Source organism: Pongo pygmaeus, chromosome 3, assembly GCF_028885625.2.
Source record: "Pongo pygmaeus isolate AG05252 chromosome 3, NHGRI_mPonPyg2-v2.0_pri, whole genome shotgun sequence".
NCBI lineage: Eukaryota > Metazoa > Chordata > Mammalia > Primates > Hominidae > Pongo > Pongo pygmaeus.
In genome coordinates, this window is record NC_072376.2 from 87,712,253 (window position 1) to 87,730,867 (window position 18,615).

The window sequence follows — 18,615 nt, forward strand, 5'->3', positions numbered from 1 at the left end:
GATACAGTAAACATCCTTGTCCAGACATCACTTAGTCCACATGTTGATTATTTTTTACAAGATTCCCAGAAGTGAAACTACTGAGTTAGAAGATGTTGCAACATTAATTGTGATACTGCCAAACTGACCTCCAAATAGACAGTACCAATTTATACTCCCCACACTTTGGCTAACATGGTTACTTGTATTATAGACAAACAAAAGATGTCATTTTAATTTGCATTTTGCAAATTATGAGACAGGGACTGTACATTAATGTTTATGAACTACTTGGATTTCTCTGTGGATTGTCTGTTCATATGCTCTGTCCATTTTTCTACTGAACTATTTGTTTTTAACCAATTTACAGGTAAAAAATATATCATGAATATTAGTTTTTTATTTATATAATGAATATCAATGTTTTCATTTGCATGCATTATATTTATATATCATCAATATCAATTTTTTATTTGAATATTTTATATTTACTTTTCTGGTCTGTGATTTCTCTTAACTTTGTCATATAGCCATTTTTAATTACTATGTAGTAAAAAGTCATCAATATTTTCCTGTATAGCTTATGCTTTCTGCCTCTTGTTTAGGAAACTTTTGTAACCTATAGATCATAAACAGACTCTCCTATGTATACTTCTAGTACTTACAGCTTTTCATTTTTATATTTTTCTTTAATCCATTTGAAATTTGCTATATATGGCAAAGGTTAGATTGCTACTTGTCCCTAAATTTCTATTCTCCACTTCTTCTACAATAATAGGGTATTTAGCTAGGCACTGAGCTATTCAGAACTGTCCTGAATAAAGACTATTTTCCAACATACCTGGAGGTTGGGAACAGAAGAGATACATGAAAATTCTGCATTGTGCCCTCAAGAGGAAAAATATGCCTTCCCTTCACCTAACTGTAGCCTTTCTACGACCAGAATGTGAGGCATTTTAGACTACAGAGACAAGAAAATATCTTATGGGTGACAAGGCAAAAAACAAGAAGAGCCTGAGTTCCTGTTTAGCTACACAACTCAGATTTATTTCCACGAGAAATGAACTTCTGCCTTTCTTGAACCACCATTACTTTGGGTTTCTGTCACAAGACGTTAAATCCATATTCTAATGAATACAGTTTGAAGAGAGTCAATTTTTGGTTTCCGAATGGATAATCAATTATCTTAATACTACCCTTTCCTGATTTGAAATGTCACTTTTGCCATAAACTCATATGTATAAATATTTGTCTGTGTATATACACACACACACACACTCTATGTCCATTTATCTATTCGTCTATTCCCGCGCAAACAGCAAACTATTTGAATTACTATAGCTTTATCATGTTTTGACATGTGGAATGGCAATGCACTCTTCGTTGTCCTTCCTTCATAATTTATTCAGCTATTGTGAATTTTCTCTTACAAATGAACTTGAGAATAGCCTGTCAAACTCCGTAAGTAAAATTCTGCAGGGACGTTTCCACTACTGCCAAAGATAGAATAACTGAGATCAGATCTACCCTCCCATCTGAAAAAATAATGACAAAAGATAGAATATATGAAACAGCAGTTTCACTGAACATCAGGCAACAACACAGAGTGATCTGTGAGAGACAAGAAACAAAGTAAGCGAGCCCTAAAATTGCTCATTTATTGCCTAAAGAGTTTTGAGGCCAGGACAGGTTAGAAGAACTAAGGGTGAGCTAGGAAGACATCATGATTGAAATGATGAGCTGAGACAGTCTAGAGAAACTAAGACAGATTCATAGGACAGAGCATCAGATAGGAGACAGCTGCACAGAGAAACCTCTGAAATATTTAGTAGGATACATATCAGCTCATGGATGTAAGAAAACTACCTAAAGCCAGGGAAACAACCTTCTAAAGAATGAGAAGAACAGTACTACTTACACATGGCTAGGAACAGTGCCTGATCCCACCAAACAGACTGGGGAAACTCATAATTCGCAGGCTCCAGGTAGAGTATTCAGAAGGATATTGCCTCAATAGTGGAGAATAGCCCTAGGATAAGCCCTTCTGTAGATCTACCTAACAAATTAGAAAAGTAAATTCCAGAAAGTCTAAACTGTTTCCAAGTAACTTAACTGCATCCCAAAACAAAGCTCAAGAAGATTTATAGGAATACAAAAATACCCAGCACTAAACATGATAAAAAGAAAAATCACATCTGATATCCAACCCACAATAACCAGGCAACAAAGAGGCAGAAAAACACAACCTAAAATGAGAAGAATAATCAATCAATCAACCCAGAACGGACACAGATGTTAGAATTAAAACAAGGCATTAAAAGTTATTATAACTGTATACCATTACATTAAAAAAGTATTAAATACGTAAAATATGTTTAAAGACCCAGATCAAACTTCTAGACATAAAAACTACAATGTCTGAGATTTAAAAATACACTGATGAAACTAATGGCAAGTTTGATATTGCTAACAAAAAGGTTAGTCAGCTTGAAGGCACAGTAACAGAAACTATCTGAAATGAAATAGGAAGAAAAGGGAATTTTTTTAAAATGACAGAGCATGAGTAAGCTGTTGAGACAACTTCAAACAACCTAACATACATGTGTTCAGTTGAGCCTAACGCTGCCTCCTACATATTTTAAGATCGTCCTAAAAGGCTTTGCTGTACATAGTTAACTGTAACCTAACTGGGATGTGTTTACATACAGTAAACCTAACTGGGATGTGTTTACATATAGTAACCTACTCTTGTACCAACCAATCACCAAGTTTCATCCAATCACAGGCAGTCCTCTGTTCAAATTGTGTTCAAATAAGGCAAATGCTGAGCTGTAACCAATCCAGCTGTTTCCGTAACTTACTCATTTTCTGTCTGTCACTTTCCTTTGCCTGTCCATAAATCCTCTCTGACCACGTGGCAGAGCCAAGGTTAGTCTGAACCTATTATCATTTTGGAGCTACCCAACTTGCAAATCATTCTTTGCTCAATTAAACTCTGTTAAGTTTAATTTGTCTTAAGTTTTTCTTTTAACACATGCAACTGGAGATCCCTAAGGTAGGAAGCAGGGGAAGAGGAGGACTGAAAAAACATCTGAAATAGTAATAGCCAAAATATTCCTGAAATTAATGAAAAACACTATAAACCAATGGATTCAAAAAGCTCAACAAACCCTAAGCACAAGCAACATGAAGAAAACTATACAATGGAACGTCATAATCTAATTATCAAAACCAGAGACAAAGAAAAAAATCTTAAAAGCAGCCATTTTGAAAGACAGAAAAGAAAAGACGTGCACAGAAGAAAAATAAAGATGACTGGATTACCCCCAGGACAGATTTCACAAACTCAAAATTGGTAAAAGGAAAGAAATAATAAAGAGCAGAGCAGAAAAAAATGAGAGTGAGACTAAAAACACAATACAAAAGACCAATAAAACAAAAGCTGGTGTTTTTGAAAAGATAGAATCAAAAAAAATTTAATAGACTACAAAAAAAAGAAAACCAGAAACAGAAGACATAAGAACTCAGACCACAGAAATACAAAGATAGATACTATTACAAACAACTATTTGACCACAAATTGGAAAACCTAGAATAGATAAATTCCTGGACACATCCAACCTTCTGAGATTGAACCACGAAAAAACCTCAATAAGCCAGTAAAAAGTAATGAGATTGAAGCCATGACAAAAAGTTTCACATCAAAGAAAAGCCCACAACCTGATGGCTTCACTGCTGAATTACAGCAAACATTTAAAGAAAGGAAGGAAGGAAGAGAAAGAAAAGAAATCCTAAAATTTATATGGAGCCACAAAAGACCCTGAATAGTCAAAGCAATCCTGAGCAAAAAAAAAAAAAAAAAAACTGGAGAGGCTTCACACTACCTAACTTCAAAATATACTACAAAGCTATTGTAATCAAATCAGCATGGTACTGGCATAAAAAGAGACAAACAGACCAATTATACAGAACAGAGAACCCACATATAAATGTATGCATTTACGGCTAACTCATATTCAAGAAAGGTGCTAAAAATGTACAACAGAAAAAGGACAATCTCTTCAATAAATAGTGCAGAAAAAAACAGGATACCATATGCAGAAGCATGAAACTAGATGCTTATCTCTCACTGTACACAGAAATCAAATCAAAATGGATTAAAGACTTAAATCTAAGACCTGAAACTATAAAACTAATGAAAGAAAACACTGGGGAAACTCTCCAGGACACTGATCTTGGCAAAGATCTTTTTGTGTAAGATCTCAAAAGCACGCACAACTGAAACAAAAACAGACAGAATTACATTAAGCTAAAAAGCTTCTGCACAGCACAGGGAAACAAACAAGTGAAGAGACAACCCACAGAATGAGAGAAACTATTTGCAAACTATCCACCTGACAAGGAATTAATAACCAAAACATAAAAAGAGCTCAGACAACTTAATAACAAAAAAAATCTGATTTAAAAATAGTCCAAAGACCTGTACAGTAATTTCTCAAAAGACAAACAAATGGCCAACAGGTATGTGAGAAAATACTCGACATCACTAATCTTCAGAGAAACAGAAATCAAAACCACAATGAGGTATCATCACATCCAAGTTAGAATGGCTTATATCATAAAAGACGGGAATAACAGATGCTGGTGAGGATATAGAGAAAGTGGAACCCTTGTATACTACTTGTAGAAATATAAATTAATACAGCCACTGTGGCAATCTGTATGGAGAGTCCTCAAAAAGACTAAACATAGAGCTACCATATGATCCAGCAAGTCCACTACAAGTACATATCTAAGGGGAAATCAGTATATCAAAGGGTATCTGCACTCCCATGTTTACTGCAGCACTACTCACAATAGCCAAAATATGGAATCAACCTTAGTGTCCATCAGTGGATGAATGGATAAAGAAAATATGGTATACATACACTATGGAGTATTACTCAGCCGTTAAAAAGAATGAAATCCTGTCATTTACAGCAACATGGATAGGATGGAGGTCATTATGTTAAGCGAAACAAGCCAACCACAGGAAGACAAATATCACATGTTCTCAATCATATGTGGGAGCTAAAAACTGGATGTCATGAAGACAGAGAGTAGGCTGGAAGATACCAGAAGCCTACAAGGGTAGGGAGGATGGGGTGGGGGAGGGGATGAAGAAAAGTTGATTAATGTATACAAATATACACTTAGAAGAAATAAGCCCTGGTGTTTGACAGATCAGTAGGGTGACTACGGTTTACATTAATTGATTATACATTTCAAACTAGCTAAAAGAGAATTAATTCAAATGTTTCTAGCATAAATATTTAAGCCTGGGCAACATGGGGAAACCCCATCTCCACAAAAAATTAGCTGGGCACGGTGGCACATACCTATAGTCCCAGCTACCCAGGAGGCTGAGGTGGGAAGATCACATAAACCTGGGAGGTCAAGGCTGCAGTGAGTCGTGATTGTGCAATTGCACTCCAGCCTGGGCAACAGAGCAAGACCCTTTCTCAAAAAACAATAAATATTTAAGGTAATGGATAACCCAATTACCCTGATTTGATTATATGAATGCACTGAATTATCACACGTAGTCCAAAAACATGTACATCTAATACATGTCAATACAAATAAGGATAATCAGAACACAGCAACCACTTCTGCTATGCGACTCTGTCTTATAATAAGCTCTGGTGCTTATTTAATAACAATGAGAAACTGGTTACTTCCTTACTTTTTAAAAAGCTCATTCTTGTACATTACAGTAAGGATATATGTCCATTACCAAAAAATTAAGACCAGATGTTTGCCCGTATTTACCGAAAACTGAAACCCCATCTTTAGGGCACATCAGTCTTTGAGAAATATAGCCACAGTCCAAAGATAATCTATAACTATAATGAAGCTATTTTAAAACATAAATCAGGAATAATACACTATTAAACTCTGTAAGAAGCACTTGATTTGCTTACAGTGATTCTTGCCTAAGGATGAACAGCAATTTTTCAAGCCCACACCTCCAGATGAGAGTCAGATATATCTTAGATGAAGCAATAGGGTCAAGAGTAGAAATTTCAGTAGGAAAGCTATGCCAAGAAGACCTGTTCATCCTTGCCTTATAGATTTATTTAATGAACTAAAAGCAATGACAAACTTTCATGATATACCTAAGACAAAAATGTTTAATTCCCAAAAAAGACTTGGTGCAAAAGACTATCAAGAATGTGCAGCTCCAAAAACACTGATTTTCAAACAAAAATACAGGAATTAATACATTCAAATAACATTTTTTAAAAAGTTATCATGAAAGGATAGTTTTCAACTCTAACCAGTTTCTCAAATATATTTATAATTTTTATATATACTATATATAATAAAATATGTATTTTATTTATATATATATACATACATATATATATTTTTTTTTTTGACAGAGTTTTGCTCTTGTTGCCCAGGCTGGAGTGCAATGGCACGATTTTGGCTCACTGTAACCTCCGCCTCCCAGGTTCAAGCAATTCTCCTGCCTCAGCCCCCCGAATAGCTGGGATTACAGACATATACCACCATGCCTGACTAATTTTGTATTTTTAGTAGAGACAGGGTTTCTCCGTGTTGGTCAGGCTGGTCTCAAACTCCTGACCTCAGGTGATCTGCCCACCTTGGCCTCCCAAAGTGCTAGGATTAGAGGTGGAGTCACTGCGCCCAGCTCTTTTAATATTTTTATTATTTAAAAAACAATAGTCATTATTAATGATCACATGTCATTTGACTAAAGACAGTATTTGTCAATCTTAATAGATTTTGCTTCCAATATCTTTTGGCAGATTTTTTAAAAATCAAAAGAACTCAAAAATCCTCGAGGGTAATTTTTCAGTATGCCATACGCACTCATTAAAAGCAACTGCAGAAAATAAACATTTCAAATATTTTTGAACAATGACAAGATAAAATGCCTCCTAAAATGCCTACTTGAAGTGAACATAATTATTTGTCTATAACCTGAGTCACATAATATTACAATACCCAGTAACATAAAACAACTTTTCTATTTGAAAATTGTTATTCTATACATTAAACATCTTCTAATTATGTTCCACTGAACATGAAAAGGATTCTATAATCAAACACTGTTATTAGAAACTCAATATACTTGGATATTTGCACTGTACAATTAACAAGTTAAAAGTTCTGTAAAGGCTTGGTGCGGTGGCTCACGCCTATAATCCCAGCACTTTGGGAGGCCAAGGTGGGAGGATCACCTGAGGTAGGGAGTTCGAGACTAGCCTGACCAACATGGAGAAACCTCATCTCTACTGAAAATACAAAATTAGCTGGGCATGGTGGTGCATGCCTATAATGCCAGCTACTCGGGAGGCTGAGGCAGGAGAATCTCTTGAACCCAGGAGGCAGAGGTTGCAGTGAGCCAAGACAGTGCCATTGTACTCCAGCCTGAGCAACAAGAGCGAAACTCTGTCTCAAAAAAAAAAAGTTCTGAGAAGGGATTTTGATTAAATTCAGCATTTAACAAACCTTTATGACAGCAAAAGCCTTTTTTATACAATATTCACTCTGTACCCAGGTCTAGTTCTTTTTTTAATCAAATTCTGTTTTAAAGATGAATATTTTATGACATTTATTCTTTCTTCAGAAATCTTCCAAAGAAGGCCGGGCACGGTGGCTCACACCTGTAATCCCAGCACTTCGGGAGGCCAAGGCAGGCGGATCACGAGGTCAGGAGATCGAGACCATCCTGGCTAACACGGTGAAACCCCATCTCTATTAAAAATACAAAAAATTAGCCAGGCGTGGTGGCGGGCGCCTGTAGTCCCAGCTACTTGGGAGGCTGAGGCAGGAGAATGGCATGAACCCGGGAGGCAGGGCTTGCAGTGAGCCGAGATCGTGCCACTGCACTCCAGCCTGGGCGCCAGAGTGAGACTCTGTCTCAAAAAAAAAGAAAAAAGAAATCTTCTAAAGAAGAAAATCTACTTTTTCTTTAATAGAATAAACTCATTCTATTCTGTTTGCAATTATCATATGGGTCCATTGAACCTTTCATAAATCTGATACATTATGGAATCTTAACCTTATTTTTCCTAATTTTGGTATTTCAGCATCCTAGGGATCCTTTCACATTAATTATCAATCGTTCCCAACTATCCTAACAAAAAGACTAAAATGCAAAGCATGGTAGAAAGACCTTTCATGTAGAAACATGAAAGAATGACATGAAATAATCACTAATGCATAATCCTTCGGTTTTCTTTCTGTACTGCTCAAAGTATTACATCATCTTTCCAGAAGGCAACAAAGAGTCTGCAGATACCTTCTTTGTATTTTCCCTTGAACACAGTTGAGAAATCAGAATTTTTCATTTTTCACAAACAGAAAAAAAAAAGACAGGAAAATTTAGACAAAGTAGAAGATAAATGCAAAAAGGCAAATAACCACTCTAGACTGAAGGTTCTCCACCTAGGCAATATTTACATTTTGAACCAGATAATACTTTGTAGCAGGAAAGCGTCTTGCACATTACAGGATGTTTAGTAGCATCCCTGGTCTCTATCCAGTAGATGTCATTAGCATCCGCTACCCCTCAACCCCTGGTTACAACAGCTAAAAATGTCTCCAGGCATTGCCAGATATCACCTGGGAAAAAACTGTCCCCAGTTGAGAACCAGTGCTCTGGACTCTAATTATAATGATGGTGAAATCAATCCTATAAGCAATAAATCAGATTACGATTTTCAGATGATGTACTATATGAACAGTCTCACTGAAAAAAAGGAATGAACAATATATTTCTAAGGACAAAAAGAAAATATGGTGGCCGGGCACAGTGGCTCACACCTGTAATTCCAGCATTTTGGGAGGCCGCGGATCACAGGGTCAGGAGATCAAGACCATCCTGGCTAACACAGTGAAACCCCATCTCTACTAAAAATACAAAAATTAGCCGGCTGTGGTGGCGAGTGCCTGTAATCCCAGCTACTCGGGAGGCTGAGGCAGAATTGCTTGAACCCAGGAGGCGGAGGCTGCAGTGAGCCGAGATCACGCCACTGCACTCCAGCCTGGGTGACAGAGTGAGACTCCGTCTCAAAAAGAAATTAATTTTAAAAAAAAAAGAAAATATGGTATCCTCACTTAGTCATTTATTAGGAAGGACTTCAAATTACATTATTTCATGACAAAAACCTGGACATCCTTAAAGAATGTGTGATAATATTCTTCCATCTTTTACGACATTTGTACACCAAAATTTACTTAATATGGTTCGTAAGTGGACAAACGTTGAAGGCAGGTACATATGTTAAAGTACTTGGAAACAGATGATGTAAAAATGAAAAAAAATTCATTAAAATGTTTTGCAATTACAGAGCATGCAATTATGAAGAAAAGCCATCTTTTCTTCAACCAAATTATGACTCTCAAAGTTCTCAAATGTATTTGAATTTGGTAGTGTATGTACAGAAGTAATGATAAGCCAAGACTTATTAGTGGTGTATTTGAGATCTGGAATTAGTATTGCATTTTGATGATGCAAATACAAGAAGAACCAGAAGTAATTACAAGCTAGAACCTATTAGAAATGTATCTAAAATCTAGTATCAATTATTTACATAATGCACATGTGCCAGATTCAAGCATGACAACTGACAAGTAAATACAGTTGACCCTTGAACAACACAAATTTGAAGTACACAGGTCTACTTATAAGCAGATTTTCTTCTACCCCTGCCACCCCTGAGATAGCAAAGCCAATCTCTCTTCTTCCTCCCTCTTTTCAGCCTACTCAACATGAAGAAGGATGAAGACCTTTATGATGATCCATTTCCACTTAATGAACAGTTAACATATTTTCCCCTTATGATTGGTCCTAATATTTTTCTCTAATTTATCCTAAGAATATAGTATATAATACATATAACATACAAAGTATGTATTAATTGGCTATTTGTGTTATTGATAAGACTTCCAGTCAGTAGCAGACTATTAGTAGTTAAGTTGTGGGGAGTTGAAAGTTATACTCAGATTTTCAACTGAGCTGGCAGTTGGTGCCCTTAACCCCCAACATTGTTCAAGGGTCAACAGCAGTTACAAAGGACACTGACACATTTGAGCACACATTATCTTCAACTTGGAATACATGGAATTAAAATTTGGGTTTGCAGTGTTCAAATTCTTAGTAAAATTTCCAATGAAGTCGCTTTTCACTATCCTTTATTCTTTCGTCTGCACATTATTCATAAAAGGGCTTAAAATATTTTTTTAAATAAAAAGAATCCATTATACTTAAATGGTAAATGGTGATGACTAATTTTTCTAGTATATTCAGGGTTATCATAATACTGAAAACACTGTACTGCCTACACATTACTGTGCACCTACTGTATATATGGCAGTGGTCACCAACCTTTTTGGCACCAGGGACTAGTTTCATGGAAGACAATTTTTCCATGGACCGAGGTTGGGGGATGGTTTCGGGATGAAACTGTTCCACCTCAGATAATCAGGCACTATATTCTCATAAGGAGTACACAACCTAGATCCCTTGAATGCACAGTTCACAATAGGGTTTGTGCTTCTATGAGAATCTAATGCTACCGCTGATGTGACAGGAGGCAGAGCTCAGACAGTAATGGTCGATCACCCACCACTCACCCACTGCTGGGCAGCTCAGTTCCTAACAGGCCAGGCAGCAGAATCTGCACCCCAAGCACTGGGGACCCTGATATAAGGCACTCCCAGGTATAGAAATTTAAAATATGAAAACACCGTGATCTCATGAAGTTTAATATTTACCATGTAGCATGAGATGTGTACTTTGCAGTAACAATAACTTGAATGTCAATAAATCCACTAATAAAAGAGGGTATGATTTTCTTGGTTGTGTATGGTAATTAGAAGCTATGTGTAGATGTGATATACGAAATAACACTACAAAAGTGAAAATAAATTAGAGTTAATCAAATAGGATGAATCTTAGAAACAGAGCTCAGTAAAAAAAACAAAAAGAAAGAAAAAAAGGCCATATATATGATTTTTAAAATAAGCAAAATGAAACATATATTGTACCTTCTACTTCCACAACGACGAAGTAGCTTCTATAGGACTAAAACTCCTACTGAGAACTAGAAAAACTCAATTTAAAGAAAACAAACAAGCTGTTTAAAAGTAGTAAAGAGCAACTGAGTGCTTGAAGGGCAAAGATCTCAGAGAGAAAGGAAATATACTGAGGCAAAGTCAATAGTCTCTACTTCTTTCTTCCTGGAGAGATTTTTAGACCCTAAACTGTGCTGTGACAAGCTAAGAAACTAAACAGAGAGCAACAGGTAAGAGCCTAAGAAACTAAGTAAACCCTCTGAAAGTATTCCTATGCTAGGGGGCCAAAATTTGGAGTCCAGGTTCTACCACGAAAGAGATGGGCCTGGTAAACAACCCTAGCTTTAAGTCAAGACCTCCAAGGGACCATGTCCTAGGAGCATAAGAATAAAGGGGGGGAAAAAAACAAACTAGAACAGGACGTACAAAAAAAAACAAAAATTAGACTCTAATCATATCAATGCTAAATTGGATTAAGGTTATCCATCCCTACATTAACTGCCTTCTGAAAGAAAATTAAATTCTGTCTGAAAAAAAATAGCATCCAGAGCTTAATAAATTTTTACATATTATGCCCAACAATCAACTAAAAAAAAAATCAGGCATGTCAAAAGGCAGAACCAAACACCAAGGGAGAAAAACCAGAAAACAAAACTTACCCATAGGTAATCAAGATATTGGAGTTATTAGGCACAGCCCTTTAAATTATCTGTGATCAATACATTCAAAGAAAAAAAAGGTAAAGAATTTCACCTGACAACTAGAAAATAACAAGAATGAAGATAAAATATAAATTTTATAACTTAAATAAATAAATAGATAACTTGGTAGGCTTAACAGCAGATTCAACACAGCAGAAGAGAGACCTAGAAGTTAATCTGTGGAAAGTATCCAATTTAAGCATAAAGAAAATCAAAGTAGGAGAAATATAGGAAAAAAAAAAGAGATATGGGATGTAGTAAAAAGATCTGTGGGATGGAGTCTCAGAAGAGGTGGGAAAATGGTACAGAAATCTTATCTGAAGAGAAACTGGCCAAAAATATTTCAAAATTGACAGAAGACATCAAGCCGCAGATTCAAGAAATGCTACAAACCCCAAGCCAGATAAATATTACACTCAATCAAACCTGGACACATGAAAAAAATACTAACAACCAATGACTTAAAAAACAGTGAGAGGAGGATAAAAGACACTTTAACTTCAAAGAAGCAATAATAATCCTGAGAAGTGATATTTTTAAACAGAAACCATGGAACCAGAATACCTTTAAAGTGTTGGGAGGTCAGGGAGAACCAACACCTGTAAACTTAGAATTCTACACCCAGCAAAAATATTCAAAAATGAAGGCAAAAAAAGACATTTTTCAGAGACAAAAAAAAAAAAAAAAAAAAACCTGAGAGAATGTATCATCAGCAGGAACTCACTAAAAGAAATACTAAAGAGAATTCTTCAAGCAGAAGAAAAGTAAGCTGGAGACTTACAGGAAAGAAGGGCAACAGAAACAGCAAATATATAACAACAATAGCATATAAAGACTCTTAGTGTTTAAGGTCCTAATATTGTTCAAGAAGTGATAAACGTATTATTCTAGTAAGCCAATGATGTATGTTATAATTTCTAGGATAACCACTAAGAAAATAATTGAAAAATTGAAAAATAATTGAATAATTATTGAAAATTAATTATTAAAAATTATGAAAAACAATTATTAAAAATAATTGAAAAATAATTGAAAAATGTATAACTAACAAGCCTATAGAGAATAAAAGCAAATAGGAAAGCAATGGATTAATCCAAAGAAGACAAGAAAGGAGAGGAAAAAAGACAAATACTAAGGCAATAGAAACTACCAAAATTGTAGATTGAAACACGAACATATCCTAACTACCTTAATAAAAAACGAACTACATACTCCAATTAAAAGACAGTTTTATCAAACTGGATTGAAAAATTAAAACTCAACTATATGCTGTTTTACAAGACACATGACTTAAATGTAAGTATACAAAAATGTCTAAATGGAAAAGGATATACATGCAAAAACTCATCAAAAGAAAGCTGATATACAGTAGAGCCTAGGGCAGGAAACATTACTAAAGATAAAAAAACACATTATATAATAATAAATGGGTCAACCATACAGGAAAATGTAATAATTTTAAGTATGTGACCACTGAAAGACATGGCCTTAAAACATACAAAACAAAACACAAAAGAGCATATACTATATGATTCCATTTATTAAAAACTTCCAAAAGTCAGCATACTGGTTACCTTTGGGGAAGTGTATTAATTTGGAAGGGGCACACAGGAAGCTATGAAGGTGCTATGAACGTTGTGTTTCTTGATCTGGGTAGTGGTTACAAAGGTATGTTCATTTGTTAAAATTCATAAAGTCATTTGCTTATAATTTCTGTATCTTTTGGTAGGTTGGTTATCCTTCCTTAAAAACAAACTATATTAAAAAAAAAAAAAAAAAAGCAAGAAAGTGATTACCCCCAGCAGGGACAAGAAGAAAGGACTGAACATGGAACACCTTGGGTTTTGACAGTATTGGTGACATTCCTTTCCTAAACTCGGTGGCTTATTCACTGTACTGTACTTTAAACACACTTTACATATATGCTGTAATATACATCTAAAATACTCCAGTTTTTTAAGAAAGAAAATAATTCCTTATACACCGACATGTCAACAGTAGCTTGTCTGTGGTAAGGCTCTAGGTTATTTTATTTTTATTATTTCTACTTTTCTGTTTTTTTCCAATTTTTATAAAATCACCCTGTATTTCTTGATAATTTTTTAAATACTAATTTTTACAAAGGAAATATTTATCCCAATTCTCTACCTCAGTTGCCCATAAAACACTTTATATAAAACATATTTTATATTCCAAAGGTAAAATTCTAAATAGCTATACAATAATTGACGGGCAAATTAAATTATTAACAACTTATGAATAAACTTTTTAGAATGGATATGTTCTATAGCTTGATTATGCTGACAGTAAAAGAGATATCAGTATTTATCAAAACTCACTGAATTGGACACTTAAAATGAATGTATCTTATCAGATGTAAATTACACCTTAATAAAGTTGATTTTAAAAACTATCATTGCATATACATTAGAAGCAATTAGATAAGAACATTTTACATACAGTACCTACAAATTCCACAGTTTTCACAGTGATACTGCTTCTTATCTTTGTCAAACAAATGGCATATATCACAATAATATTCTCCAAACAATGTGCTACATTCTTCACAAGTCTGTTGGGCCTAAAAAAGACACATAATTAAAAACTGCAATAAACTAAACAAAACATTTTGAGTTACCATTTGAATATCTAGAATTTATGTTTAAGTATATGCAGTTTATTTTTACAAGTTTTGAAACACCTAAACCAAAGATATTGCTTATTCTAGAAGTTAAAGAAATCTTATTTATAATACTTTTGATTAAATTTTTTCAAACCACCTTAATACAGCTTTTAAAAAGAAAATAGAAATGTCATAAAATCTTACATGTTGAATTTTTTCACAGTTTATGCACTGCACTTCCTTCACTTTAAAGCGATCTAGTTGATGATCTTCATTGTTATCATGACACAAGCGGCAAGTATAAAGCTTGTCACAGCAAGGTGCCTAACCCCCATGGAGAAAAAAGAGATACAGTAAGAAGCAAAAGAAACTAACTGTGCAATACAAAAAGAAAATGTCTTCCTCCTCCTCCTGGATGGAACTGAAAGATTACACCCAATAGATCAGTTGCTAAACTGATCCTAAACATAACATTTCACTAGTTTCTTGGCATATTTTATGTTAATTCTTCCCTTCAACATCACTACGTCTGTATGAAGTTGAACACAACTTTAAAACAAAAGAATTATGAAGGAAATCCCTAGATTGAAACACTAATCCCACAACACCTGATATGCTTTGGCTGTGTTCCCACCCAAATCTCAACTTGAAATGTATCTCCCAGAATTCTCACGTGTTGTGGGAGGGACTCAGAAGGAGGTAACTGAATCATGGGGGTCAGACTCTCTCATGCTATTCTAGTGATAATGAATGAAATCTCATGAGATCTGATGGGTTTATCAGGAGTTTCCACTTTTGCTTCTTCCTCATTTTCTATTGCCACCACCATGTAAGAAATGCCTTTTGTCTCCCGCCATGATTCTCAGGCCTCCCCAGCCATGTGGAACTGTAAGTCCAATTAAACCTCTTTTTCTTCCCAGTCTTGGGTATGTCTTTATCAGCAGTGTGAAAACAGACAAATATAACACCCCAATTTCATTCTGAGCCTAAACAGCAAACAGGCAACCTCTTCTTAGACATTTCCAGATAAATTCATTTACATTAAAAATAATAAAGATTATATTCTTATTTTACTAGTTTTTATTAATCATCAACCTCATATATAATATTGCAGAAAATGCAACAAATGTAAGAGATAGGCCTTGTTTTCAAGCATGGCAAAGACTGCCAGTTGTCCAACAAAATCTATCCTCTCCTTCCTGGGCACAATTGTTCAGCTACATCAGACAGATGGCCATATGCCCTAAAACATGACAAAATGATACAACAGAAAAATCTCATCCCTGGAGTGACCATGTGGAACAAAGCCTCATCACCAATCCGCATCACTCACCTTGGAATTGTTAAATGGAAAGAAATAAAACCTTTATTCTTTAATCTACATCACTGTTGGGTTTTTTCATTACAGCAACTTTACCATTACAAGTATATCAAGAGATTTCCAGGCCAGTGAGCTAACTCAATACTTTCCAATACACTGTGACCCTGTAGATCCACTCATTTCTGAAGGCTTCCTATGCCTTGACTTACCATAATGTAGTTCATTCCTTAAAGATTTTAACACTTAACTGGCTTCCTTTTTCTGCAACTCTCAGTTCCTTGACTTTGTCATTTCCAATAACCTTGTCCTCCAACCCACTATTCTCATAGTCATACCGCAGAACAGTAGTTCTCAAATGGTTTGGTCTCAGGATCCCTTCACACTTTTTAAAATTACTGAGAATCCCAAAGAGCTTTGGTTTATGTGGATTTTATCTATTGACATATACCACATCATAAATTAAAAAGGACAGGTTTTTAAAATATTACTATTACTTCTTTTTAAAAGTAACGAACTCATTACTTGTTAACATAAATAACATATTTTAATGAAAAATAACTTTATTTTTCCCCCCAAACAGCTGAATTCTTATATCTGCTTATGCATTCAAACAGTTGTGGCTGAAGTACAAGAAGAAACTCTGGCCTCACAGAAATACGTACACTGGAAAAGAAAGGAGTATTTTAATAGCCTTTTTGGAGAATTATGGATATCATTCTCTGATATTACACTAGAACAACAACTCTTAAAGGGTAGTTGCAACATGAAATCTGAAATCGTATCAATGAACTTTTCTTCCTTGGTTACATTAAAATCTATTGATCTATCTTGCACTTCAAATGGATGTTTTATTCATGCATTGGTCATTTGGAAAATACCAGTTCAGTGAGTTACTTACATCTTCTAAATGTTCACACATTTAACATGCAATATCAAAAAATCATATTCATTAAAAGTCTTTAGGTATTGAAGAAAATCTCACCAAAAAAGGTCTTTTAAAAAGCTTCCAACCTCACAAAAGCTAATAAGTTTTCCAAAATTCTAATTTTTGTGTGAAAGCTTGAATTTTATCACTGCAACAAATACTGTCATTTTCATTTGTAGTGAGTCTCACTTTTCTCCTTTTTGAGAAAATGTCTGCCAACTACCCAAATGTGAATGACTACAATTTTTTCAAGTAAAAAATGCTGTTCCATGAAAAAAAGCAACTAATTCACTTTACAATCCAGTTGCACAAGAGCTTTTCCTCAAGACAACCCTCTAATTTCAGTTTACAGAAGTGTTTGATCAAAACTTCCCATGTCATTGAACAGCATATTAAAAGATATACTCAAGGGTTGAGATTTGATTAAAATTAACGATTTTACCGCTTTATCAAGATTTTTAAGTGAAGCTGGCTTTTTAAAAAAACTATAGGTGTAGTATAGTTCAGTGCCACTGTCTTGATTCAAGCTAAGGTACTAGCAATACTAAACAGTGCTTTTCCACCATCAATGCGTGTGTCAACAGACTGAAAAAAAGAAAAATATCTTAGTGTTCATAGAAAGTAGTTTTGGCCTTGCAGACCCCCTGAAAGGACCTCAGGAATCCCCAGGGGTCCATTCACTACACTTTGAAAACCACTGCTACAAAACAACCGCACCCTCTCTGCATCTCAATTCCAAGCATGAAATTCTCTAACCATTGGAGTAAGTCTCCCCTTGCAACACCCTAATTCCTTTCTCTCTTCCTCTACACTCATGGATAACAATTCCAACCCTGGTTAAATCCTATTTGACTTATATCAGAAGCAGCTGAATATGGCTAGAGAAAAAGCATCACCATCCTTGCTGGTTCATATGAAGTGGACACTTAAATACCACGTTTCCCTAGTCAATTCTCTCATTCTTCTAGAGTCTAAGACCCAAGATTTAGATGATCATTTCACTTCTTCTCCTCCGGCTTTAAAACTCTAACAACTCTTTCTCCTTAACACTCTGCTGATGACCTTATTTCACTATAAAAACAGTAAACGTACTTCCTGCTGACAGGTCTGAAAAGAACATCCTCCTATAATCTCTATTAACTTACTTGCAAATACACCTCATTCTCTGCCTTCCCTTAGGAAGAACTGACAGTCTATGTTTCTAAGGCCAACTCCTTCACTTGTGCACTGGATTTCATCCCCTTTGGCTACTCAAGGACAATGCCCTTATAGTTTTCTCACTCTCTCCTGCATTATAAAACGTTCTCACTGTATTGTATCATTTCCTAGAATATACAAACATGCTGTAATACTTCCTCTCTTAAAGAGGAAAAAATATGGTGCCAGATCTCCCAGCAACCACACCTTATTTTTTGCTCCCCTTTACAGCTAAACCCCAAGAACAGCCTATAAGTGCTATTTTCAATTCCACTCCTCCCATTCTTTCTTAAATTCACTCGAATCCTGATCTCTCCACTAAAACTCCTCGTCAAGATCACCAGTGACCTCTTCCTTGCCAAATCCAAAGAGTAATTCTCAGTTATCTTACTCAAACAGCTGCATTTGACCCAGTTGACCACATCCTCCTTGAAATACTTCACTTGGCCTCTGGTATTTAAGAGAGAGAGAGAGAGGGGAAGGCAAAAACTGTTTGACACCCAGGGAGAAGTATCTTAGTGCTGATACACAGATCTAATTGTGTGGTTCATGGGGGGCGCCAAGATGTTAAATTCCGTTTTAGACCTCAAGTGTGAAAGAATAATAATACATCTCAGTAGAAATTGAATCGTAAGGATAGCATTCAATTTCCTTACACAACACTTGGTGGATGACCAACATTTTTAAGGAGCTTCATCCAGTTCAGTGGAGCAATGTTCGTCAAGCCATGACCTATAGAAAAGAGTTTAGGATGCACGTACAGGCCTGACACTAGAAC

At 35.3% G+C, this 18,615-nt stretch overlaps 1 protein-coding gene across 2 annotated transcripts in view; it reads right to left on the reverse strand.

The window, feature by feature from the left end:
• RCHY1 (ring finger and CHY zinc finger domain containing 1) overlaps positions 1–18,615 on the reverse strand; it is a 32,079-nt gene that overhangs the window by 12,352 nt on the left and 1,112 nt on the right. The window contains exons 2-3 of one of the 2 annotated variants that reach the window (XM_054485758.2): positions 14,599–14,718; positions 14,237–14,352 (exon numbers count right to left, since the gene is read on the reverse strand). In XM_054485758.2, coding sequence (XP_054341733.1) covers positions 14,237–14,352; positions 14,599–14,718 — 236 coding nt within the window. Of the gene's footprint in view, positions 1–14,236; positions 14,353–14,598; positions 14,719–18,615 lie in introns of those variants that run through there. The other variant, XM_054485760.2, reaches the window with a different exon arrangement.